We start from the raw sequence: 25174 nt of genomic DNA, 5'->3' as shown, positions 1-25174 counted from the left end.
TTATGTGCGTCCGAGAGCCGTAGGCCGCTCTTATACCCCTCCCCAGAGTCCTGTCAATACACTCTGGCTACCAGCGACTTTCGGAGCGAATTCATATTATCCGTCCATCCTCCCGTTCTATAACGATGGAAAGCTACCGAATGAATTTCCATGCTGTAGCGAGTAGTGGAACTCCTTCATGGTTGCCCTACGATCCAGTTAACCCTCACCAAGCAACACAATCTCGTCCCTCTTCGTCAGCTGTATACGATTCTATTGAACCTGATGACAGCGGCGCACCAGCGGGAGTCGCTCATCCCACCACCTTGCCAATATGGAACAAGGGGCCGCTATTTGACATCAATTTCAACCAGTTCGCTCAAGGCGCTGAAATACAGCCCACGGCGTGCGCCTCTCCTCCAAAAAGCGCCAGGATACACCTATACTCGAAAATACCAGCCCACACATCATTCTTGGGTCCGCTTCATCCATCAAACATTGGTTTAATATTGCCACCTGTTGCATCACCGCCAGGACTTCTACCTTCAACAGCGTGGAGCCTGCCTCCGAATCATTTTAGGACACATCTGTTCTCGCCAGTTCATGCCGGGCAGTTGCTCTTGACTTCCCTTCCTCCATTGATTTATCCATTGGGGAGAAATAGCAGCGCACTGGCTCGCGATGATTACCATCGTGCTTGTGAAACATCTGCCTACCACAGATCCAGCCGCATGCTTGCCGAACCGGCCCGGCAAACAGTTCGGAGCACCAGCGGCTCCAGCAGAGCCATGAGCGCTTCGTCAAAGAGACGAGGAGATTCTTCATTGGAAGATGAAAAACCTCGAGCAAAACGTGTGGCTAGGAACATTGGAGAACCTGAAAGCTCGAAGCCGTGGCGCACGACGAGCATAATGGTAGATTGCCCGGAGAAATCTGCGGCATCCGTAGAGCGCACTACGTCGTGTCCCCCGCTGGGGCTTCCGAGGCCTCAGATTATGGGCCAGGATGTCCACCAAACATATAACACGAGCAACACCCAATCTCTAATCCCGATGCATACATACGGGTCCAATGGTGCTACGGGCACCACAAAGTCCGCGCCTCTTCATCTTCCCCCACCACACGGACATGACCATATCCGCATGAGATCCTCAGAACCGCCCTACTACAAGATCTACGAACCTTTCACCATGGAGCAGCGTTTGGAAGCAGTCGCCGATTGGACTCGATATATCGTGATGACTCGAAATGTTGATGCTTCCGGGCAGTGGATTAAGCGCTGTGGGTTGGCAAACCTCCTAGATTGTCTCCACGTCGTCATAATGACACCGGAGGCAGGTTCTTACAGAGCCAAGGAGCTGGACGAGAAACTGCCGCAGATTAAGGGCTTCCTCGACTCTATGTACAGGTTCTGGCCGTGGGCCACCCCGAAGGGTGGAAATTTGAAAGTGGAGATTGTGCAGACTGCTTGACACGCCTGTGCCTGGAGTACAAGCCTCGCTGTATTGATCACTGCTGTGAACTTTGCAGCAAAAAGCTCGTTTTGTCCCGACGTCCTGAAGGAACAAAAGAGAAGGACAGAACGACATCGGAATGACTTGTCTACTATTGGGTTCTCACAGTCGATTGTGGTTTCTTCGTTGCATTGGAAACTCTAGCGCGCGGTTTTCCTATTTCGGTTGCACGTTGTATCGGCCTTACAAGACAGGGGGTGGCCGAAGTTATATAATAGTAAATGTCAAGGGCTATATACGCTCGCTGAAAATCCAGCAACCGTCTTCTATCCTCGGCGGTGTTGTCTTGTCTTTTATAGGAGTTGGAGATGCAGGTGTCGTACGAGTGGGATTCGCTGTGTTTGAACTAGTCGACTGTAATCCAGGAGTCCAGGGGTCCAATGCGAACGGCATTGGGTTACATTGATTCAGACCGCGCGTCTATAACTGCAAAGGTTCAAGGAATGCTTCAATTGTCACTACTGATACGGCTTTCTCTATTGAGAGGTTAACATTCTATTGATGTAGAATAAGTTAGTGGAAATGGATTTGAGCCGAGTTTGCCTGCGACCATGCATCTGACAGTTTAAGGAACCGAGGTGACTCTTTGGGGAGTGTTTCACATCAAGGCGAGAAAGTATTATGCAAAGTAAATGAGACGCGTAAAACTCGCAAACAAAATTTAATTGTCCTCCTATACTAAAGTAAGCTCAGGGCTATCTAACCATTATACATTAAATTACTGGGGCCAAATCAGATCCCGTATCTGAAGTAATTGCTCGCAGAACTAGAAATGGAAGCAAAAGGTGGAAAAAGGCCAGAAATAAATAGATTATGTTAGATTACGATCACATCGTAGATATTTTTCATGAAAGGATTAATTAAATATGCTGATAGCTCAACGTACCCCACAGTCCAATTGAACACTTCTTGAGATCTCGTACAATAAGATGTAAGTGGATTCAACCATATCGTTACAATCAAAATAAAAGCACTCGTAAATATCTTCTGCAGATATTTTTTTACTATTCTATCAAGAACGCATATTCTAACTGTCAGGGTACGGCTAGGCCGAAGGCAATAGTACAGAGTGATGGGGAGTAACGGGCGTCCCTCCTACGTAGCACCGGGTGGTCACTGGCGGTCTCAGGTAGGGGTGCCCACGGTGATGCATTGATCTCTGCTCCTTCCCTATCCTACTTCGAGATGGTCCTTATATAGATAGCTAGGCCGCCGCTTGGACCCGGCATAACAGCAGGGTCGGCGATGCCAAGGATCTTGACTCTCGTCATCCCAAAGCTTCACATAGATTGTAATCATGATTCGGGAGTCTTTTGTCCGAAACACCCCTCCGGCGGCCCGCCGGTGTCCTGCGTTCAGTGTCCTGACACCCACTGGTGCCTATGGCATTCTGTTCTCTGACACTAACCAGTCTCTCCGTACGCCCTATAGAGTCGCTAGCGCGTCTCCGGCCTCCTCGTACGACTACGACTCCAGCGCGATTCATCTTGTAACTATCCGTTAACCTACTTCTAAGGCTATATATCTTCAGCTTATATACGAAGTGATCCTTTATCCTGTAAACGGTTTTTTTCGTATGACGCCGCTAGCTAAATATCGTATTTACCTTTCGAAGCGCGGCATTCTTACCCTCTAAAAGAACAAGCCGGTATATAACTTACGTCGCACCCTTCGTAAACTAGTTAAGAGCAGTAAGTGTAGTTATCAGAGAGCTATTTTAATATAGTACGATTCGAGTTTTCACGTATTCAGTCTAGGATTATGCCTCAATTAGGTTATTCGGGGTCTTCGATTCCTAGATAGTTATATCCTCCTCTTGAATTCTATACTTGCTAATTATATTCCGTACGAGAGTAAAACACGGGCGATACGCGTCGGGATCTTCGCAGAAGACTCTCTAGTAGTCGATGCTTCGGTTAAAAAGCGTCCCGAGGTCTAGTTATCGTCGTACGAAGCTCGAAGCCTAGTTAACGCCGACGTATCCCTCGTCGCGTTAGTAGAGTATTCGATTCGCTATGTCTTCAACACCACTTATCCAAGGAGGGAATAATCGTAAAACTAGGTCGACTATACATCTTAAGATCGTATCTTCTTCGGAATAAGTAAGCTTTTGCGTTAGTAACAGTGTATCCTATCGTGAAGTACCGCCGCGATATCAGTAACGTAAGTTTGTACCGGGGATATTATAGATCCGTGCTACGGATCGTACGCTTAGTATAGGGTTATTTTGAAGCGCTAATTGAATGTCGCTTTCTTCCTAATTACGTACTATATTGAAAGATGAAAAATAAGGGACGACGCCTAAGTTGTACGGAAATGCGGGAAGGTGTTCAATTAGACCGTGGGGTACGTTAGATGAAATATATAGAGTTAGTCACCAGCGTTTTAGTCTGGGAGGGACCCAGACAGGAACGCGAATATAAGTTAGAATAAATGCATTACTGCAATGTCAATAGAAAAATTGATAAAGATAGATAAAGGAAAATACACAAAGAAAAAAAAAGAGACAGAAGACAAGTAAGGGGAAACAACGGGAATACCACCCTCACAGAGCCCCTTCACTACCACTTGACCCATCAAGTTACTCCATACACCAACCGCCATTCCCACGACTTATTACTTCCGCCTACAACTCACACCCATCCCAAAGACAGCCCCCCTCGCCGACCCGGATGGATCCACCTCCATATTCTCCTCATAAAACCCAGCCCATAATCCGTTTGCCAGCGGCATCGCCAAACGCATCTTGAGCACATAGCGCCTTCCGGTTCCACAGCCCGGAACTTTTGCATGAATCTGAAAACTGTGTACTTAGCCACGACAAGGGCAAACAGTTCGCCGGGGCAGTGGCGCCGGCCCTCAGAGAAGGGCATGTACGAGTAGCGCGGGCGGCTTTGAAAGCCCTCATCGAGCCAGCGGTCGGGTTGGTACTCGTGTGCGTCGGGACCCCAGATTTCGGGGTCCATATGGATTGTTGGCACGCCGGCGAGGATGTAGGTCCCCTTGGGCAGGAAGAGCTTCTGGCTGCCATCGGGACCGCCGCGGTGGGGCAACGTGGTGTCGTTGAGGACGAAGCGGTTGTCGACGGACCCAAGGGAGTAAAAGCGCAGTGCTGTGGAAAAAAAAGAAGAGGTCAGCAAAATTGTTGAATGACAAGACAAGGAAAAGGCACTAAAAAAGGGTTTGGAACGGGGGTCAGCTACTCTCGCAGATAACGCCGTGAAGATATTTCAGCGAATTGACCATGGCCTCGTCAGGCTTCTCCCCACCCAGTGTATCGATTTCAGCCTGCAGTTTCTTGAACAATTCAGGTCTGTGACTGAGCTGGTAGAGCAAGTGCGACAGCAAAGAAATCACGCCGTCTGTCCCGGCGCCAATCAAAGTGACGACCTCGCAACGTGCGGCCTCGAGGTCATTGGTGATACCCAAGAGACGGTCCACATAGACAAACATAGACATGTCCTCGCCCTTCTCCCACTTGTGGAGCGTCATTTCTTGGGCCTTCTGCTCCCGCTTTGCCACGACTTCCTGTAGGTAGTAGTCAATGACGGCGTGGATGTGCTTCGCGGCGCACTCGAGTCGACACTGCTCAGGGAATTCCTGCCAGAAGAAGAAATACCGCTGGATGGACGGCTTGCGCATGCGCCGCCAGAAGACGACATCGGCCCCAGATTCGACGTCGTCCCTGAGCGCGTTGACTTGAGCGCTGAAATCTTCGTCTTGGCCGATGCCGATCAAGAGTTCCATGACAATCTCATGAACGAGTTCCATGACCGTATTGTGGTACTCGAGCGTATGGCCATCGCGGGGTAGTCTGGCGGGTAGGTGTTCAATTTGTTTGTCTAGCCGGTCGAGCCGCATCATGCTCCTGTTGTCCAGAGCCTCCTTGGCCATATCGCGGCTCTTCTCCCATTCTTTATCGTCCGTCACGAAGCCACCGCCCTTGATGAAGGAGCCCCATCGCCGCCTGCCCGCCTTGGGCCCCTTGCCGAAATTGTTGATGTCGTTTAGGAGCCATGTCAGATTTTCCCGGTCCGCTGTGTGCACCACGTCAAAGTCGAAGCCTGTGGCGATGAATGTGGGGCCTACCTTTGCAAACCGGCTCTGTAGTTCCTGGGTGAGCTTGCCGGCGCGTCCGGCGTTTTGCAGCGACTTCCAGAAAGTGAAGCCAAAGACACCTTGGTTCAGGTAGTAGATACCCCTGGAAGAACCGGTCCGGCGCATGAAGTCGGCATCAGATAGGCGGATGAGGATCTTTCGCAGCAGGAATGAGGTAATGGAGATGAAGATGAACACAAATATGAGTCTGTTGAGTTCAACGGCTGTGGTGTCGAGGAGGCGGACCGTCTTGTCACTGACGCCTGCCAGTCCCTTTTGCAGTAACTCCATCTTGTCTAATAAGAGCAAAAAAACTGGTGAAAGTCTGTTTTAACGAGTTCCCATATTTGAGGGGTTGAGGGGTATCGGTATCCCTTATCCTCAATCCCAGTTTCTCATCGGGATTCAGATTGACAGCTTTGGCGAGACAAATTGTTGGTTTCTCAACTGAGATCTGGAAATATATTAGTCGTGGAGTCTGCATTACAATGCGTACTGAAACCTACGTCGGGGTTAATCCGATCGAGACTTGAAAATAACCTATAATGATAGCAGGTTGCGGCGGTCAAGCACAACTCAAGTTGAAGTTGTGACCCGCACAGCTTAACTCCAACTTCTTACTCACGTGCTGCATGATGCCAAAAGGCAACAAATATAGTTTAGAAACGCCGCTCAATATGGTGAAATGTCGTGAGACTCGATGAGAAAATGCGCTCCATATTCTGACCATCTTGTGTTTGCTGATGTGCAGTTGAACTCAGGTTCAGGGATATCCAGCTGAGCGGTCTTCACGTACACTCGTACACTCGTGGGACTTGCAAAATGCAAGGCGAACTCAAAATCTGGGATGAGACTTTGCGACCCTATGCGTGTAACCAAGCCTAACCCAGCTGCACACATGAGCCGAGGCAAGTCCCTCAACCCAAGTATCTAATTCTCGTCGATCCCCGCTTAAATGCCATCAATACACCACTTGGTCGAACAGATCTTACAACCAAACCTTTTCAAAATGCTTCTCCCAAACTAATGTCAGCCCTCCCGCTCATTGACAAACCATGGCTCCTCCACGCGTAGCCCCATTCTCTGAGCCCCTCATCCCTCAGCTTGACCTTCCCACCAACCCCTACTACACATCAAAACACCACCGTCTCCGCGGCTGCGTGCGGCACTTCGTAGACACCGAGCTCGCGCCCCACGCGCAAGAATGGGAGACGTTCGGGCAGGTCCCGGAGTCGGTCCGGCTTTCGTTCTGCAAGCAAGGGTTCGCGGTCGTTCAGCCCGTTCGCGACCCAGCTGACGCTGGCGGTGTGCTGTTGCCAGCGGGAATCCCGTATGACGAATGGGATACGTGGTGCAGCATTATCGTGGCTGATGAATTGAATCGCATGGGGTGGTGCGGGGTCATTTGGGGGTTGTCGGGCGGGAACTCGATTGGGTGCCCGCCTATCGAGCGGTTCGGCACGTTGGAGCAGAGGCGACGATGGCTGCCGAAAGTGGCGAGAGGAGAGATCAGGTTCTGTTTAGGCATTACGGAGCCTGGTGCGGGAAGTGATGTGGCCAACATCGCAACTACTGCGGAAAGGAGAGGCAATGTGTATGTGGTTAATGGGGCCAAGAAGTGGATTACCAACGGGATCTGGGCCGACTATTGCACGACCGCTGTGAGGACCGGGGGCCAAGGACATGGAGGAATTAGTGTTCTCGTCGTGCCATTGAAAGCAGGGGGGGTGAGCAGAAGGAGGTTAGAGAACTCGGGGGTGCACGCAAGCGGTACGTATATACACCTGTATGTCCATATCTTGCAGCGATGCTGATATCTGGCCAGGCTCTACCTACATCACTTTCGAGGATGTTGAAGTCCCTGTTGAATATCTAATTGGTGGCGAGAATCAGGGCTTCGCGATCATCATGTCCAATTTCAACCCCGAGAGGCTCGGCCTGGCCACAGCGGCACTTCGTCTGGCACGAGTGTGCGCACAAGATGCATACTTCTATGCGTGCGAGAGGGAGACGTTCGGCAAGAAATTGATCGAGCACGCTGGCATCAAATCCAAGATCGCAACGTTTGGGCTGCTAATTGAACCAGTCCATGCATTCTTAGAACAGCTATGCTTCATCATCGAGTCGTCCCGAGTTAGTGGCCGGGAGGTCAACGTTAGCGGCATGACGGCGCTGTTGAAAGTCATGAGTACCAGGTGTCTGGAAAAGGTCTGCCGAGAGGCTCAGCAGGTCATGGGCGGTGCCGGGTACTCCAAGAGCGGCCGTGGTGCCAGAATCGAGCAAATAAGCCGAGATGTGCGTGTGTATGTTGTCGGTGGCGGAAGCGAGGAGATTATGTGCGATCTAGCCGTACGGCAAGAGGCGAAGGATGTGCGGTTTCGTGCTGAGCGTTCGAAGTTGTGACCATCTTGCATCGAGGTGAGGATGGAAACACGTTATGAAAGTGCCATGAGAAAGCTGGACACTATCTAAGCTAGCCTTTGCAAGTCCCTGGGTGTTCCTCTGGTGGCATTTTGAGCGAAAAGTATTTTCCAGCATTGATGGGAAGTTATTCCCCCTCAGCCCAACGCAATGACTGGCTGTGAGAGTCCTGGGGCTTGCGTGGCTACGTTTGCCCTCCGAGTCTGCCGGGCGTATTGACGCCGTGCAGAAGACAACTTTGTATAGCGCTTTCATACTGGCTTCGCCGCGATTATTGTAATTCGAAGGCGCAATCAGTTGCATCCCTATTGGAGAGAAACGGTGGAAGGTTTGGAGAAAAACAATGCCCAGAGTGCCCAACACCTCAGTGTTGACACAATCTGTGGTCACCAACCAGTCCACAGAATCCCAAGACTCGAGAGATACGAACTGCGCAATCGTCGACAATGATGTTGGTGTTGGTGGACGCAACAGACTTCTCGAATCAGATGAAATGACCCCTTCGCACATTCGTGGCTGTCCTCATCGCCGTTGTCACCATTCCCTGGTACATCCAGGCGACCCTCTGATCCATGATTCTGGAGTGGAATGTTGTGCAGAACCTTCTCGCCATGTCCTTTGGAAGGAGGTTGATCTGACTGACCCAGTCCAACTGGTTTGTATAGCACTTGATGGGATCATGGCTGCGCAGACTTATCGTGTGAGTAAATATTGTGGTCTTGACTTTGCAGATACTTAGGTGCATTAACTGGCCTGTAAGCTCATGACACGGCGCAGGATCTGGTCTCGTGGGATCATAATACTAGGACTCACCCTTTTAGAGGCCATAGGTTGGGTATTGGGGCCACTATTGGTACATAGTACATGTGCCACTGACCCTTGAAGTCTTGGGGCATGTATTTCCACAGCTAACTCGCTCAGATCCTTTGTGACCATGTGGTACTTCTGCCAGCAATAGCTGGATTGGAAATCTCAGAGCGGGCATGGTTTACTCTGCTGGTCTGGGATCTCTCCACGTTAATCGTCCTTACCAGCACAATGTTGCAATTCGATTCCGAGGATACATGAAACGCGACAGATTGGATTGACCAAGAACGACTTTCAGGACCATGGACCACGCAGGATTTTCTCTCTCGCAAGATTTAGCATGTGTAAGTGAGTATATATGATTTAGAGTGTAGCCTGCACTTGATTTGATTTGTTGCGCACCTGCGAAGTCGACGATAAAGTATGATGGAGGAAGCTGTCAGACTGCATCACGAAGGTTGATCGCTGGGCCAACGCAAGCGCAAAAATCCACTTTTGGCGTCCCTGGCCAGCGCACAGAGCTGTACACGTACCCGCCCTCACCACGGACCATGACACGAATCACGAAAAGCGGTGACCAATTTCCCACCACCAGAGCTATCAATTCAAGGAGTACCCAAGACATCATTTATGGTCCAAATCTTAGTCAATTCACAGTAGATCTCCTCGTCGAAGATGTCTGTCCGAGTGGTCGCACGTATTCGTCCACTCCTCTCGAAAGAGATGGACAAGGACATTATTGTGCATGCTGGTAGTACTGACGATGGCAAGCCTAGTACCCTGGTCCGGATCCCGAGTCCCAAGAACGAAGCTGAAGAGTTTACGTTCGCGTTCAACAGCGTCTATGACATGTCCACGACACAAGAGGAGCTGTTTACAGCAGAGGGTACGCGACTTTAATGATCTGCGACCACTTCGCCAGCTATGTCGCTGACCTTGCTTTTTCAACAGTTGCTCCACACCTCAAGTCGCTCTTTCAAGGCCTTGACGTGACAATATTCGCGTACGGTGTCACTGGAACCGGCAAGACACACACGATGCGTGGTGGACTGAAGCTCGCGGAACGGGGCGTAATTCCCAGGCTCCTGAGTGGCGTCTACCGTAGGGCAAAGAAGATCGCGAAGGATTCGAACGGCGAAACGACGGTGTCCGTGGCCCTATCATACTACGAAATTTACAACGACAAGGTGTTTGACCTCTTTGAGCCTCCGGAGATACGCACACCCTCGGGTCTGCCACTGCGAGAAGCCTATGGCAAGACGGTTGTTGTTGGGCTTTCGGAGCGGCCGTGTGAAGACTTGAAGGATTTTGAAAGGCTCTACATCGAGGCCAACAACAATCGTGTGACGGCAGCCACCAAACTGAACGCCCACAGCAGCAGAAGCCATGCTATTCTGAGAGTCAAGGTCACTCAGACCACAGAGAACCAGACCTTGGAGAGCATAGCTTCGGCCATTGATTTGGCCGGATCAGAAGACAACCGACGGACAGATAATGGCAAGGAGCGATTGGTGGAATCAGCTGCTATCAACAAAAGTCTATTTGTGCTCAGCCAGTGTATCGATGCCATCTCACGAGGCGACCGCCGCATCCCTTTTCGGGAATCCAAGATGACCCGCATTCTGTCGCTCGGTCAAAACAACGGAATCACCATTATGATCCTCAATCTTGCTCCCATTCGAAGCTACCATCTTGATACTTTGAGCAGCTTGAATGTTAGCTCCAGGGCGAAGCGTATAGAAGTTCGCGAAATTGAGAACGAGATCGTTTACAAGCAAGTGCCGCGCACTAATACTGGAAGCTCATCCACCAGCATGATACGACAGCCCCTGAGGCCCCTAACCAATGCACACAACGTACACTCCGGAGCGATAGCGGCCAAAGAAAAAGAAAAGGAGAAGACGACAGCTGCAGACCGTCCCGTCAAAGCGTTCAATGTCTACACCGACCGCTCCAAGCCCGTAACTGCTATTGTGGCTCCTCGGCCTGCCAACACGGCCGTTAAGCGATCACCGCCTCCGAAGCGTGCCTCAGAGCTTGAGTCGTGCATTGGCAAACCCTCGAAACTCACGCGACCAACCCCAATAGCACTCTCTGCGAAGCCGTCGCAGCCGTCCCAACCATCTATTTCCGCTGCTCAGATCGAAGCCATGGTCGAGAAGAAAGTCTCCGAGATATTGGCCTCAAGAACCCAAGCCGCACCCGAACCCCCCGAGATCAGCGACGCGGTGCAAAGACGTCTCGAAGCCCTCGAGCGCCGTATCGAAGACGGAAAGCACGACGATGGGAAATCAGATGGTCTGCGCTTTCTGCTCATGGCACGTCAGCACAAGGAAAGGGGCGAAGATGCCAGTGCACTCAAAATGTACGAGATGGCCCTGCCCTTCTTCCCCGGCCAGGTGAAACTCCTAGCCAAGATCGAGCGATTGAAGGACAAGATGATCGCTAAGCGCGAGGGGCGGGAACTCATTTCTGACGATGCGGAAGAGCGGCCCTCGGAACGTAGGAGGAAGGCCTGTCGCCAGGGCGACGATGAGGGGTACGATGCTGAGGACTACGACGGTACAGAAGCGGACGTCGAGGACGAGGATTTTGTGCGGAGTCGGAAGAAGAGCAAAAAGAGCAAACTCCTCGTCAAGCCTGACGTGGTCCTGGACGATGCGCCGTTGACGCCGCATATGCAGCAACTGCTCGATATTATTAACTCACGCGACGCGAACGCCATCATGGGATTACAAGGTTTTGGTCCGAAGAAGGCACGCGACCTGGTGGAATATCTGGATTCTCGAGTCGAAGAGGATGGGGCGTGGTGTATTGAGACGCTGGCGCAGCTCAGGGCTGTACCTGGAATGGGCGGCCGGGCTGTGGAGAGGGCCTATGAGGGGTTGATTCAGACTGTTGGGCGGGCATTATAGACTTCTCGGGCCATTTTTTGGTGTTGGCTAATCTCTTTTGGTGCTTGCTCTAGAGCGAGTGAGTGGGTGTGGTGTGGGTGGGTGTGGTGTTCTTGGTCCCGTAATTGGATCACTAGTATATAGATGACTCAGCTTGCATTGGCGTGGAGTTTGGAGTATAGAGGACGCATATAGCTCCAGTGTTGGCATCACATAGAATGTTTAATCCATATTCACAGGGTATTTATCGCCATTTGCAAAGCCGATTCTCATCGCTATGCATACTTGCTGGCAGTTGACCCAGCGAAGATTACAAAGTTGACCTATACCGACCTCACTCCGCCCCGACAACTAGCTTGAGCTGAAGTACTTTTCAAGCATCCGTCGTTAGTCCGTGTTCGGCCCGTGGTATTATCATAAGATGAAATTCAGACGAACTTTTTGTCATCTGCCCATGGACTCTAAGGTTCTTGTCAAGGTCTAATCCAGGTACGGGGATCCACTATCAACGTCAACGTCATTGACTTTTCCCTTTTTCTCCATTATTGATGAATCATCTCGGCCGTACGACCCTTTCACCGGGCCGCCTACGTAAGAGTCATGTATGTCCAAAGGTTCAGGTTGTTCGATCTAAAATCTCAAGTGGGATCTCCACGCGACTCCGCGCGGCAATGCTTTATTTGCCGGTCACGTCCACTACCCGCATCCCTACGGCCGGTGTTGCATACGCCCGCATGGTGTTCCGTCGGTGCTGTGTGGACCCAGCCCTGTTTCTATTGGCAGTGAAAATATACGCTGCTTGAATGACAGCCTCTGTCCTCCGAGTGCTGACTAAGTACCGAGCCCATGACCGCTTGAAGGACTAGGGGTGAGCCGTAAGGTTGAGGCTCACGCAGTAACCTTCATATATCTCATTTCACGTAGGTCTAATTTCACTTTGAGATGTCGTTCATATTGTTCCATCGTCGCTCGAAGTCATTTTTATCATTCTCGATTTGGCTTAGATCTGTCATTCCAGTTAGCAGTCATCAAGCCACCTTTTGAGATGAAGGAACTCGTGCACGACACGATATTTAGTCACTGTCTGCGGTTTTTCACGGGTGGCCGTGTTTTTAAATACCCGGAAGAGGTTGATTCCTCAATATGGAGGAAATATATGAACGCTGAGAAAACATCCAATATTGCCCTGCATGGACAGACGAGCTCAACGGAGCGGGCTTCCGAGCCTGGGATCTCTGAAGGTCAAGATGAGTTGCCAGATTCTCCTGTATCCTCAGCTACGGAAATGGGACATGATACCGTCATCAACGGTGACCCCATTCGCCGGGTTGACCCCGAAAAGGCGCCGGATTACTACATCGTCGACTGGTACGGGCCAAACGATCCAGAGGTATCCCACTGGCCTTCAAATATCCACACCGTTTGCGCGCTATCACTGACAATCGCAGAATCCCCGCAACTGGTCCCGCCCCAAGAAATTCTTCGTCACCTTCGAAATCTGTTTCCTAACTTTCAGTGTCTACATAGGCTCCGCCATCTACACGGCGGGCCTGCTCGACGTAGTCCAACACTTCGCCGTCTCTCGTGTAGCTGCCACCCTAGGCCTGACGCTCTTTGTCGTCGGCTACGGTGTCGGTCCCATGATCTGGGCGCCCCTTTCCGAAATGCCGCAGACGGGGCGGAACCCAATTTACATTCTCACACTGCTGCTCTTCGTGGTGCTGCAGGTCCCGACGGCGCTGGCCACCAATTTTGGCATGTTGCTTGCTTTTCGCTTCATTACGGGGTTCGTGGGAAGTCCCTCGTTGGCCACGGGCGGTGCGAGTATTGGGGATATGTACAGCCCGTCCAAGCGGACTTATGGGCTGGCCGTGTGGGGTATTGGTGCTGTGTGTGGACCGACACTGGGTCCGCTGGTGGGTGGCTTCGCTGCACAGGCGAAGGGCTGGCGGTGGCCGATTTGGGAGCTGATGTGGTTATCTGGCGGGACACTCGTTGTCCTCATCTTTTTCCTCCCCGAGACGTCGTCGGCGAACATACTATACCGCCGCACTCGCCGCCTGCGGAAAATGACTGGAAATGACCAGTTGGTCTGTGAACCGGAACTTGCCAGTATGGAGATGACAGGCAAAGATATCGTTCAGATGACACTCGTCCGCCCTTTCACCCTTCTCTTCGCCGAGCCCATCGTTTTGGCACTGGATCTGTACATCGCCCTAACTTACGGCCTGTTGTACATATGGTTCGAATCCTTCCCTGTCGTCTTCATGGGTATCTACGGCTTCAACCTTGGACTAGAAGGATTGGCGTTTCTAGGTATCCTGATTGGTGTCTTCGTCACGCTGCCGCCGTTTATATGGTATCAGCACAAGTATGTCGAACCGAAGTTCAACGAGAATGGCGAGATCAAACCCGAGTACCGCCTGCCGCCGAGCTTTGTGGGGGCATTTGCGATTCCGATTTGCCTGTTTTGCTTTGGGTGGACCAGTCGGTCGGAGATTCACTGGATTGTACCGATCATTGGGACGGTATTTTTCAGTGTGGGGGCATTTTGTCTATTCAACAGTGTGATGAATTATTTGAGTGATGCGTATCCAGGTCACATTGCGAGTGTGCTGGCGGGGAATGATCTGCTGAGGAGTGCGGTTGGTGCTGGGTTTGTGAGTCCATCCCATCTACATTACGCAAGGCGGTTGGAGGTGTGCTAACTGGTGGATAGCCCCTGTTTGCATCGAGCATGTACGAGAAATTGGGCGTCGATTGGGCGAGCTCAACACTGGCGTTCATCTCTGTTGCATTTATCCCGATTCCATTCGTACTATACAAGTACGGCGAGTGGCTGAGGCATAAGAGTAAGCACGCTCGGCACGACTTATGAAGCATCAGAAGATGTTCAAGCAGAACTACGGATTATGGGAGAAACTAAAGTTAATACACAATACTTGTGTTGTTGGAATAATATTCTCATTGGGTCCATGCGACGCTTTACTGCTACTACTACCTTCTGGCAACCCCGTGCTGACAGCACGATGGGGTCCGAATCCTTTCACTATTATCTACCCCCTTATTCCGGTTCCCGCTTTCCGATAATTCTAAATAAGTCTTCTAGAGTCATAGAAAAGTCATAAACCAAGTTTGATCTTGATGGCGGTTGAAGCAAGACAACGAAATTTTCTAGTACTTATACTATCTCGCGTGAGGATTCACTCTCTGTACAGGGTTGATCTCGCGGCTTGTTCTACCAAGTACACCCACTGCCTCTACCACAGCCTTGATAACCATAGATGTCTTAAAAGGAATCGGGAAGCGAACTGTCTGAGTGTTCCGATGTATTCCTCGCATGCCTTCATGGAATATTGACTCAATGTTATCTTCTGATTCAAATTCCACAATGAATATAGGCACAGCTTGATAGTTCCTAGCCCACCATGCGCCGTAAAGTTTGCCAACAGTCGGAATTTGTGTCGCAGACGATGGATCCTGGGCCCAAAAGAGTTTGCATACCTGTCTGAAAGCTCCGTCGAAGTCTCCTGATACTATCCCAGACTCACTTTCTGCTTGTCGCGACTCCAATATATCCAAAAGCTCCCATGACCTGAGGTTAACTATCGGCACGTCTCTCTTTTGTGGTTGGGTCAAGTTGCGAGCTTTCGTAGAACAAAAGGAACGCTTGCAGATGGTAGGATGTGTACCCAATCTCCGAATGCAGCTTGTCTCCGAGCTGAAGAATGATCGCTTGTTCATTCATCACAAACACGGTTTGTCGAAGTCTTGCTAGTAACTTTTACCCCATTCGGGCTGTTGATTCCAGTAGGCGCCATCTTGGTATGGTGCCGGAACCATTCCTGTAGCTGTCAGAGGTGGTACCTGCGCAGCCACCACCACTACTTAGTTCCAGACCAACAACACTAGCCTAGCTTTCTTTCCTCACCATAATACACTTCATTTATATTGTGTGCCCCTCAACAGTAGCAGAAACATATCTTCGGGTAATTAGAATCTCCGCAGACCAGTGGACCAAAGTCCTGAGAAAATGGGTGTTAATGATAATGATGACCCGAAGCGGAGGCGCTTTTCCGTCCACCGTCAGATGAAATATTGCCCTTGAGAAACGACAGCATCATCGCCTTCGAGGCAGTAAACAAAATCCACTGTCTCAAGTTTAGGTCCAATCAAAACCAAGCCACCATGCCGAGTCTCTGTGTTGCTGCTGGCAATAATCTCACCATATATGCAGTATGCCCGTCTCAATTCGTGGCGAGCCGCAACCGAGCCAGTGTCTTTCATACCGCAAAAAATGTTTTCGCCGTCAGTTTCGTATATGCGTTCCAGTTTGATCCGAAAGTACCACCTGAGGCTGTCCTCTAGATGAACGGTCTTGTTCATAACATAAAGAAATTCACCGTGAGAATCCCTTCGTGTCAGTCTGTATTGTCCCCGTAAAATGGCACTCGCAAGGTCCAATATGGGCCCTCGTTCATGGTAAGCTGCTTCTCTTGAATCGGAGATCTCAAGTACTCGTAGCAAGTCCTCAGTGGCATCAAGAATTGCTTTGAACCCACCAACAGCACAGAATTTTCCAGGCTAAGGACCCTGGTCAACTCCGTCACCGTCTAGATTGTAGTCTGGGCGGAGGCCATTATCGCCTTCTAATAGACTCAGCAGAGAATAGACGTTATCTCGATGGTCAGTTACCTCACGATCGCTAAACTCCCTCAAACATGAAAGGGGACTCCGAGACGCTGCCGACCTATCATTATGTCGTAACTTGTCGCTTACTAGGGCCAGTCGTACAAACAAAGTCAGAACCTTTCCATATTCCTGATGCAAGCTGAGTTGGCTTCGGTCTTTGATGCCAGAGTGGGTTGGGCTTGCGGTTCGTTGAAGACAACTGTCATAATCTGTGCAAACACAACATCCTCAACCAACCACATGATCGTCCACCAGGGAGTAGTCATCAGAGACCGGAGTCTTTCAAAAAGCAGTCGTACGCATCTCCCACCGGGCTCTGAAATCCACACGTTGATGCTTGCATAATTTTAGGTCGTCCTAGTCCTGAAATTGAGCTAACAATGCTATGGGTAGACCTTTGCCGCTGATTCGGCGGGGAAGCTCGTTGGACATTGAACCAGTCTGCACTGAGCCCTGAGTTGTCATCACCGACGATCGAATGATGAGCGAGGTACACACACTTCAGGCTGGAGGCGATACGGTGTTGCCCCATATTTCCGAGGAATGCAACGACTTCAACTGCCTGGCTTTAGATGTCCTTAGTCGTCTGGACCTGGTGATTAGGCTCACTGATATCGCGCTGGTTCAAAAACTAAGCTTATTCATTAGAGGCCGACGAATTAGGCGTAATGAACTCCAGATTGACAGTGACACCCATCTCCTCCCCATCGACAACTACCGCACGTAGAACTCTATGGGGATCTGAAACGTAAGAAACAGCCTTGTAGATCGTAAGGCGTCATCTTGCCCGGCCCAGAGTCAAGATGCTCACAGGTTTGAGGCCTTGATATGATGGCAAAGTCCAACAAAAAGAGAAACATGTAGTTGTCTGGAATTAATTATCTAGTAACATGATGGAAATTGTCTGCCTGAAATAAGGAAACCTCGTGGGGATGCGTTAAACGGTGTTACAACCTGTCAGCCAATAAACATCTATGGACACATGCAGCTAAGTCTGCCACCGATTGACCAAGACATATTGGTTTGATTATTGTGCATGGCACTACTTAGTGGCTTTGTAAGCCATTTATCCGCACTTTTCGTACTTGCGAATGATGGCACATGCAGATGCGTAGCTGATTTTGGTGTTGAACGCCTACAGGGCAAAATGCAGGGCAACGGGTCAACACACAAACTTGCCTATCTTCCAAAGAAGCAGGAATCTAGCGCGCAGTATTTATCCAAGCGGTGATCATCATTGTAAAAGGCTTGGTAGCCACCCAGGTGGGCGAAAATAAGAAGAAATAAAACGAAAACAACTCATCACTAAGAATGGTTTACCTGAGAGCTGAAGTATTGCAGATTAACTTATATGTAGGTTCCGATCTGTACAAACGGCGGGATAGCATTATCAGGCAGAACATCTCAAGCCTGGAAACATATATGGTTTGCTTTTAATTCAAATCGCAGCATGGATGGTCTCCGGCATGCATGACATGTCAGAAGACGAGCAAGAACATGTACTGAGTGAGAGTGCTATCGAGATCCTCTAATGGCTTGCAAAATCCATACAGGTCGTGGTATCGCTAATTAGGGCATGGTATTACTATTTGTAGTACTACTTTCACTTCCGTGAGCCACGCTCATTCCCGACCGTCTTCCAGCTCCATCTCCCCTATAACACACCCTCACAACCCCACTCAAACCACATCATGCACCTTGACTCCCGATACACTATTAGGGAAAGTAGCCGCCGCTCTGTTCAGATTGCGCAGCGTATCAGGCAGCGAGCCCGCCTGCAGCGTTTCGATAATTTCATCAATGATCAAACCATCGCCCAAATTTTGTGAGCGGGTGCGCGTCATCCAGTACTCGAACGGACCTCTGTTCTTATCCAGCGCATCGCCGAGCTCACGACATCGGTCCCCTGGGTTCTGTTCCGTGTGCATATCCAGGAAGTGGTTCAGCATCTTGCTGACGTCCTTGAGGGGCCACTTGCATGGAGCACTAGGCACGCGAGTGGAGGGCGGGGCGACCTGGTACTTCTGCGATGTGCAGAGGCGGCACTTCCAGAAACCGAGGCGTTGAATCGAGACGGAGTTCGTGGGGGTGCCGTCGGCATCTAATTCAGCCACGTCCTCGTCGTTGTCGGGCTTGACTTTGGAGGTTCGCTGACGCTTGGCACCTCCATTGGCACCTCCATTGGTGGATGTGAAGCCCAAGCCGGAAAAAGGCTGGCGTTGGGTGAAGTTGATGGGCGAAGTGTGGGCGTGGGCGGTACCGGAGTCGTAAAGCTCCTTCTGTATATCCATGGCTTGGATACGGTGCTGATTGTCACGGATGCGGTGTCCACAGTCGAGGACCCTGAGTTGGATCGTTCTGGTTTCTTGGGCAGTCAGATCCGGCAGGCTGAGCTGCTGCTCGCAAAACTCGAGGTCGTATTTGTACGCCATGATATCTTCATTCAGCTGGCAGCGAATTAAATCCTCGTAGCTGAGGCGCGCTCCATGAGATGTGGCCTTTGAGCCATTGGGGGCCAAGTCCTGAGTGGGCAGCGAGTTTGCGGGCTGTGTCAACTGTTAGTCACGACTCTGATAGAAAAGCAGCGTTGCGTAAGACAACAAGATGTGGTAGACACAGGTAGTGGCGAAGGAAAGAAAGATAAGGAAGACGGAGAAATTGGCTCAAACACGAAATGGCAGAACATAGAATACTGTACTCTTCTATATATTTGGGACTTCGTTTGTATAGCGTAACGATGCGGTTGCCTGAGGTTATTCCATAGTGGCATAGCTATGCCGACTCCTGTAAATGCTTTACTTACCAAGGTTAAGCCTATAGGGGAAAAAGCCGGGATGATAGGGTTGTGATAAGAGATACTTTTGCTACAGGTGGCGGATGCTCGAGGTTGAAAAATAAATGAGAAAAAAAGCAAGAACGAATTAGGAGACTTACATTGACGAGTTTTGATACGTCGAGTATGATTCGCTCCCGCACAGGCGCCTTACTCAAGGAATTTCGTGATCGCGTGGTCATGTCAGCGCCAGAGAGAATGATTGTGGAAGTGGTGGTCGTCAGCCAAAGAATGTTCGTAGTTGCCCCATGCAGTTCTGGTTGGCTGGAAAGAGTCGTTTTGTGTTGGTGAGTGGAAGCAAAACACCTGACGACGACGATTACGATGGGCCGGAGGGGATTGTAGAGATTTAAGGAAGCTGTCAAATATCACCCTCAAAAGAATGGAAGATGTAAAACTGTGGCTCGACGAACAAGAAGCGACTTCAATGAAGCAGGCAGACAAAGGGCTCGGGGAGTCATTGAACAAGACATCCGGCGGGGAAAAGAAACAAAGCACGAAGTAAAAAAAACTCTCGACAGAAAAAGAAAAGGCCCACAAAGCAGCCTGTTTTTCTGTGCTGCAAGCATCTTGGAAACGTATTCCGCATTTACCACCAACTGGGTGCGTTTCACTGTCCACCTCGTGCAAGCGCGAAGCAGTTGTTATTTCTTATATTTCTTTTTGACCGGCTCATTTTCTCTTTCTGGTTTCAGTCATGCCAGACACCACTCCAGCGAGCCAGTTCAAGCTGAAGGAAGGTGCTCTGCGACCCACATTTACCTCTAGGAGTGGAGCTCGGGTTAGATCTGCTCCATGTCCGTGATAAGTAGGTCAACTTGACTTTCCTACAGACTATAGTAAACAGCCAAGTGGACGAAATACGAACAGCGTCCTGCACGCCATGGCGAGATGCTCCGTTCCGCTCAACGCGAAGTTGCATCATATTTGTGTCGTCAAATGTCGTTTCCGACCCTCTATGTAGGCGCGTTTCCCCGAAGTTAGCGCCAATCGCTGCTGCCTCCTGGCAAGCAGAAGTCCACCTCCGAATTCAGGCCAGAGGCATCTCTCGGTTATGTTCCAGCAAATCTATCGTGTTAGTGCATCCTTTTTGTAGTGCAATGATCTCCATCCCGCTCTTTCGTTAGTTGCTTCTCCTCTCTCTGTTTAATTTGAAAATGAATGTCATTTCAATGAGCTCCTCTAATCTCAACCTCATAGTTAGTCCGAGCGAAGACTGTCTTGACTTGCGACATGACTGCTCGTGGAATTGGGTGCGACTGAGTCCGTTGCTATTTTACCCGGGACGCACTTGTATTTCTTGCAAAGTACTGGAGGCTGCCTCTTCGCACACACTAGAAATAGTCTGCAGCTGATCATTGATTAGACAAGGCGGAGTATAGTTTTCGTACCCACGAGCAAGTAGACCGCACAAGCTTCAACAATACCTCGGTTACGTTTGAACATCATTGGGATTTCCAGAGATTCAGCTGCCCAGGAGTTGAAATGGCCATCGCCATTTGTTCAAACAAATCGGATCGCAGCTGTTTCTCCACTGTCTGCGCCACCCAGCGCATTGCGATGCTGTCATAAGGCTTCTATGCCTCGGCAGTCCTCGCGCGATGATATTCTCATGGGTAGGCAAGGGAGGATCGCCTCGATGACAATATCTAATCCAAACTTGTGATTTTAGTACCTAACGAAGACGGCAGACCGCCGATTTATCCCGTCTTCAGCTACAGATGAAACGCACACAAGCTTACCCTGAAGAGATAACCAATGCGGCTTCTGTTGAGTGGTTGGCCGCACCATCCTTCTTCTTGCATGTCGTAAACGTCACCCATTCAAGTGGGGTGCATAATTGTCTGTTCTTGTCTATATGCTGACTGAGCTCGGCGACTAATGTGTTACCATCCGAACTAGGGGCGTCCATGTAACTAAAGCTCCACAGCAAAGTATTCGTGAAGCAAGCGAAGCGATCCTAATCTAAATCGGGTCGAGGCATGAACTTCACGGGGTAGAGGATAGTATCTGACTTTCGGGGGGCCATTATGTCATTTTGGTGGTTCTAAAATATACCTCGCAATGGTATCAGGGTCTATATAAGAGGCTGCAATATTCCACTCCTCTACATTATTTAGGTGACCACTCCTCTTCAGCGCAATAGAGACATTAATGTTTATCAACCACATCATACAAATTTACATCGATATCAAATCATCTAAAATGCAACCCTCAATCTTCATCACTCTCGCTTGCGCCGCCTTCGTGGCATCCTCGCCAATGAACACCTACCCTATCGATCGACGCGCTGATGGGGGCGATATTGCTAGTTGTGAAGTTGCGGCCTCCGCAGAACAGGTCGCGGGTATTGACGCTTGTAAAGGTGACGCTGCCTGCATTATTGCTTGGTACGTATTACGGTCTATCGTACGTGTCTATTGGATGAGCTATTAACGTGTGAACAGTACTGCCACTGCGGTTGGCAAGTACACTGCTTGTGCTGGTGTTTAAACAACCTAATTAGTCCTCTATCGATGGAATTTATGGCGGTTGACGGACTGTTGGCAAGGGAAGATTGTACTGAGCGACACGTTGCGAAGCATTTGTATTGTAGGAGCTACGATTTATGGGAATATGATTGACGCGATCTGTATGAATTTTGATACGTGACCCCATGGGGGGTTACCCTATAGCTATAGATAAGATATATAATAGCTATAAAGGAGCTCTGCCATGCCAGAACAGCTGACCTGATCATCCTTTCCCAATACAATAATTCACACCCCATATGCACTCGCATCAATTTTGTAGCGACATGACTATTTGGTGTGCACTGGTTGACATTGATTGGTATTAACTATACGAGCTATGGCTGCTGTCGAACTCGGCGTGGCTCGTAAGCCCATTACCGGAGCTAGCAGCTTCACATTCATTTTCCTCGGGATTCCTTAGCCAAGTCGTTACTTCCATGGCCGTGAGGATATGATGAAGTCATTCCTTCTCGGGGATAGATACAAGTAAGGGCCAATCTAACCTGTAGAGCCTGCTCTGTTACTACTTCGATGTGTTTAGCACATGCCTACAGTCCCTATGTTAAGACGGTGATGCATGTGAATATGGGCCATGAAGTGAGTGTATTGGGAAAGCTTGGTTGATTAGCTAGCTGGCTGGACGAGGGCCTTCCGTGCAGCCCTGTCTTATTTTATCTACTTCACAGGGTAGCGTGAGCCCTTATGAGCTCGCGTATCAGACGAATACGCTCGACTGTAAGTATCCCACGGGCAGACGAGAATAACCTCTCGTACTTAGCTGATGTAGCCTGGATCGTGAGGAAATCTAGAGCTACTAACGAAAGCTAACGGCAACGGAAACACCATTTATACTAGTAGCTAGTAGAATCGCAGATTTTGGTATACTTTTCATATTTGTTAACATACTAAATCGTGCATTCACACCTAGTAACCTTATACTCTCAATAATTACTTAGAAGGGAGGGGGGCGTTGTTTAGTAGCATGGGATGGATTAAAGAGCTTATATCTTTTCGATAGCGGATAAGTCGCTTTAACTTTAATATATACATAATTGCGCACCTAGACTTCCTTAACTATTATCTTTGCTATTTAAATATTGATTGTTTGGATTGGATTGGATTTATTTACCAAGCCTTTGCGTTATATTGGGCGCTGAACGGGGATGGTTTTGGCGTTGCTAAAGTGGGTTTGTTCCAAAGAGCCGTCAGCACGGTTACCTGACAGATATGCTAATGCGAAGCTAGGGGTCGAGTTGGAGATGCCTGAATTGTCCTATAGACCAATTTAAATAGGCGGCATAGCACCGGCTATAAGCAGGCATTGTATTACAACTTTCATGATTCGTACTAAGTGCAAAGCATAAAGACACCACATCATACAAACAGAAGTCATGTACTTAGTTCGATTTGCAGCGGTTCCTTCAACGTGCCAAGCCTTTTCCTGTCATATCCCACCCGGTCGGCCGACAGGCATCTTGAAACACGACCCAAGCTCCTTTCGCCGAACAGTTTGTTTCCAAAGACAGCTCAACCTGTGTTTTGATAATCTAGTCTTGCCGAACTATAATACAGTAATCACTATTGCAAGTTACAATGCTGTTTCTCGCCATAACCCCGTTGCTAATCGCGTGTGTCAGCGCTTGGGAAACAGAGCTGCACTCCACCTCACCCCTGCCCCGGGACGAGTGCCAAGTACCTTTGCTGCCCTGGACGACAACCTCACCCGACTTGGCCGTGTGTCCCGCCGTCACGGAAGCTACCGCACACAGCAGCAACCAGACTGCGACGGACGGGAAAACATTCCGATCCGGGCTAGAATCGTGGGTACAAGGCAACACGTGTCATCGGCTGCCGAACGGCGGGGACAGGTTTTGCGCCTATACTCACCTGTCCTTCAGCGGCGGCGAGGGGATATCTATCATCACCACCCCCGAGCGAATTGCCCAGATCTCCTCGTGGCCCATCTTTGAAGATGAAAATGACGATAATGGCGTTCTTAATCATGCCTCGTTTTCTCCGTCATACGAGGATGCCGAAATACCAGGCAAAGGAATAGGCCTCATTGCAACCCGTCCCATCCGAGCCGGTTTGCGTGTTATGGCACGCACGCCGGCGCTCATGGTAGACAGCCGGGCTTTGGAGGGTTTGGATCAGGTGTACGTGGCGGAGTTGATGGGTGGTGCGGTCGAGCAGTTGCCACGGGAGCATCGGGGGAGGTTTTTGAATCTGTCGACGCATGACGATGTTAGGCTCAAGGGGTTCAACGAGAGGGTCCATTGGATTTTCAGTATCAATCGCTTTCGAACGGGGCTTGGAGATGGAGGAGCCGGGTTTCATTCGGCTTTTACTGAAGGTTAGTTCCCCTTACAAAATGTTGATGTCCGTGATGAACTGAGAGTTGACTGATTATGAATTGTTTAGTATCGAGGCTCAATCACGACTGCCGGCCGAACTGTGTCTATTACTTTGACCCTAATACGCTGACTCATCATGTTGTTGCGGTCAGTGACATTTTTCCGGGGGAGGAGTTGTCGGTTTCGTATATCGAGTAAGTTGCCCCTTTCGTTTCTCCTACACGAGCATTTAATAAGGCAACGTGAAAATGCATATAATAACAACCAACAAGTGGTTTCCAACCCAGCACAGCAAGAAAAGAAACCCTGCAAAACCACTGGGGATTCCCCTGCTCCTGCCACCGCTGCACCGCCGAGCCTCACCTCGTCGCCGAATCCGACAACAGGATAGCGCAGATCCGACAGCTCTGGAAGGAACTGGACGACTACTCCTCCTCGTCGACTGCCACACCGGAAAAAGCGGAGCTACTCGTGCTGCTGTACGAAATGGAAGGTATGCTAGGTCGCATGCAAGAGGCGTACTATCGCGCCGCTATGGAGTGGAACGGCGTGGGGCATGCGGCAAAAGCGATGGCATATGCCAGGTTGTGCATCGACCGCGGGTTGGCATTTAAGGGGCCTGGGAAGCCGTTTATTGAGAGCATGGAGATGCTTCTCAGGGAGCCGGAGGCGCACCATAGCTGGAGGTTTCGGGTTGGTCAAATGGGGTCGAGTTGAATTTTGAGATCCTGTACTAGTTTAGTGTCTGTGGGCGACTTGGATGTATTTTTTACGCAGCATAAAACATTGGCACAAGGGCGCTCCAATTAGTCACTTCCGATACCCAAATAAGTTCAAGATCATAGCCAAGATGAAAATAATAATGCACCCCCTGAAGACTGTAGCATAAAGTGGTCTGCTTGGGATAACTTCCGAAGCAAAATATACATATTGTCGAGCGAGTGACAACATATTCTTAGCCGAGCTTGATATCGTCAAGTGTTGGAACAATCTCACCATGCCAACCTGGTGAGCTAGGATTGGCGTGTATTTACACCAATACCTTCACTATTATCCGGACTTTAGTTGC

General features: G+C 49.9%; 9 protein-coding genes across 9 annotated transcripts; 6 read left to right on the top strand and 3 right to left on the bottom strand.

Moving 5' to 3' along the window:
• Window positions 1-81: 81 nt before the first annotated feature.
• On the top strand, window positions 82-1451 carry BCR38DRAFT_476704 (uncharacterized protein; the record flags this gene model as incomplete). Its single annotated transcript, XM_040863053.1, has 1 exon — window positions 82-1451. Exon 1 carries the CDS (start codon window positions 126-128, stop codon window positions 1449-1451), a length of 1326 nt encoding a protein of 441 aa, XP_040713063.1. The 5' UTR covers window positions 82-125.
• Window positions 1452-4306: 2855 nt separating this feature from the next.
• On the bottom strand, window positions 4307-4570 carry BCR38DRAFT_323681 (n-alkane-inducible cytochrome P-450; the record flags this gene model as incomplete). The annotated part of the gene is made up of 1 exon (XM_040854786.1): window positions 4307-4570. A coding segment is annotated over one exon (264 nt), but the record flags the coding sequence as incomplete, so codon positions are not given.
• Window positions 4571-4606: 36 nt separating this feature from the next.
• Window positions 4607-6290, bottom strand: BCR38DRAFT_47629 (cytochrome P450). Its single transcript, XM_040863032.1, has 2 exons — window positions 6098-6290; window positions 4607-6045 (listed from the first exon to the last, which is right to left on the bottom strand). Exon 2 carries the CDS (start codon window positions 5880-5882, stop codon window positions 4689-4691), a length of 1194 nt encoding a protein of 397 aa, XP_040713061.1. The 5' UTR covers window positions 5883-6045; window positions 6098-6290; the 3' UTR covers window positions 4607-4688.
• A 356-nt stretch (window positions 6291-6646) lies between these two features.
• BCR38DRAFT_349859 (acyl-CoA dehydrogenase) lies at window positions 6647-7994 on the top strand (the record flags this gene model as incomplete). The annotated part of the gene is made up of 2 exons (XM_040856523.1): window positions 6647-7361; window positions 7417-7994. 2 exons carry the CDS (start codon window positions 6647-6649, stop codon window positions 7992-7994), a joined length of 1293 nt encoding a protein of 430 aa, XP_040713060.1.
• Window positions 7995-9321: 1327 nt separating this feature from the next.
• Window positions 9322-11965, top strand: BCR38DRAFT_476702 (P-loop containing nucleoside triphosphate hydrolase protein). The gene is made up of 2 exons (XM_040863052.1): window positions 9322-9705; window positions 9771-11965. Exons 1-2 carry the CDS (start codon window positions 9495-9497, stop codon window positions 11732-11734), a joined length of 2175 nt encoding a protein of 724 aa, XP_040713059.1. The 5' UTR covers window positions 9322-9494; the 3' UTR covers window positions 11735-11965.
• A 793-nt stretch (window positions 11966-12758) lies between these two features.
• On the top strand, window positions 12759-14591 carry BCR38DRAFT_459793 (MFS transporter; the record flags this gene model as incomplete). The annotated part of the gene is made up of 3 exons (XM_040862334.1): window positions 12759-13103; window positions 13162-14373; window positions 14433-14591. The coding sequence occupies 3 exons, from the start codon at window positions 12759-12761 to the stop codon at window positions 14589-14591; spliced, it is 1716 nt and encodes a 571-aa protein (XP_040713058.1).
• Window positions 14592-17958: 3367 nt separating this feature from the next.
• BCR38DRAFT_442641 (uncharacterized protein) lies at window positions 17959-19729 on the bottom strand. The gene is made up of 2 exons (XM_040860826.1): window positions 19340-19729; window positions 17959-18951 (listed from the first exon to the last, which is right to left on the bottom strand). Exons 1-2 carry the CDS (start codon window positions 19418-19420, stop codon window positions 18085-18087), a joined length of 948 nt encoding a protein of 315 aa, XP_040713057.1. The 5' UTR covers window positions 19421-19729; the 3' UTR covers window positions 17959-18084.
• A 1714-nt stretch (window positions 19730-21443) lies between these two features.
• BCR38DRAFT_487890 (uncharacterized protein) lies at window positions 21444-21731 on the top strand (the record flags this gene model as incomplete). Its single annotated transcript, XM_040864210.1, has 2 exons — window positions 21444-21628; window positions 21686-21731. 2 exons carry the CDS (start codon window positions 21444-21446, stop codon window positions 21729-21731), a joined length of 231 nt encoding a protein of 76 aa, XP_040713056.1.
• A 1613-nt stretch (window positions 21732-23344) lies between these two features.
• On the top strand, window positions 23345-24822 carry BCR38DRAFT_487889 (uncharacterized protein; the record flags this gene model as incomplete). Its single annotated transcript, XM_040864209.1, has 3 exons — window positions 23345-24104; window positions 24173-24299; window positions 24378-24822. The coding sequence occupies 3 exons, from the start codon at window positions 23345-23347 to the stop codon at window positions 24820-24822; spliced, it is 1332 nt and encodes a 443-aa protein (XP_040713055.1).
• Window positions 24823-25174: the final 352 nt, after the last annotated feature.

This window comes from Pseudomassariella vexata, assembly GCF_002105095.1.
Source record: "Pseudomassariella vexata strain CBS 129021 chromosome Unknown BCR38scaffold_11, whole genome shotgun sequence".
Lineage (NCBI taxonomy): Eukaryota > Fungi > Ascomycota > Sordariomycetes > Amphisphaeriales > Pseudomassariaceae > Pseudomassariella > Pseudomassariella vexata.
Note: the sequence above shows the minus strand (reverse complement) of the source record. Positions and strands in the feature narration are given on the sequence as shown.

What these genes read in the sequence shown, in the direction of transcription:
- BCR38DRAFT_47629 (XM_040863032.1), bottom strand. Translation starts at nt 5,882, where the DNA reads ATGGAGTTACTGCAAAAGGGACTGGCAGGCGTCAGTGACAAGACGGTC.
- BCR38DRAFT_476702 (XM_040863052.1), top strand. Translation starts at nt 9,495, where the DNA reads ATGTCTGTCCGAGTGGTCGCACGTATTCGTCCACTCCTCTCGAAAGAG. An exon ending in GGAGCTGTTTACAGCAGAGG is followed by an intron (nt 9,706 to 9,770) that starts GTACGCGACTTT and finishes CTTTTTCAACAG; the next exon opens with TTGCTCCACACCTCAAGTCG.
- BCR38DRAFT_442641 (XM_040860826.1), bottom strand. Translation starts at nt 19,420, where the DNA reads ATGACCACGCGATCACGAAATTCCTTGAGTAAGGCGCCTGTGCGGGAG. An exon ending in ACGTATCAAAACTCGTCAAT is followed by an intron (nt 18,952 to 19,339) that starts GTAAGTCTCCTA and finishes CAGTTGACACAG; the next exon opens with CCCGCAAACTCGCTGCCCAC.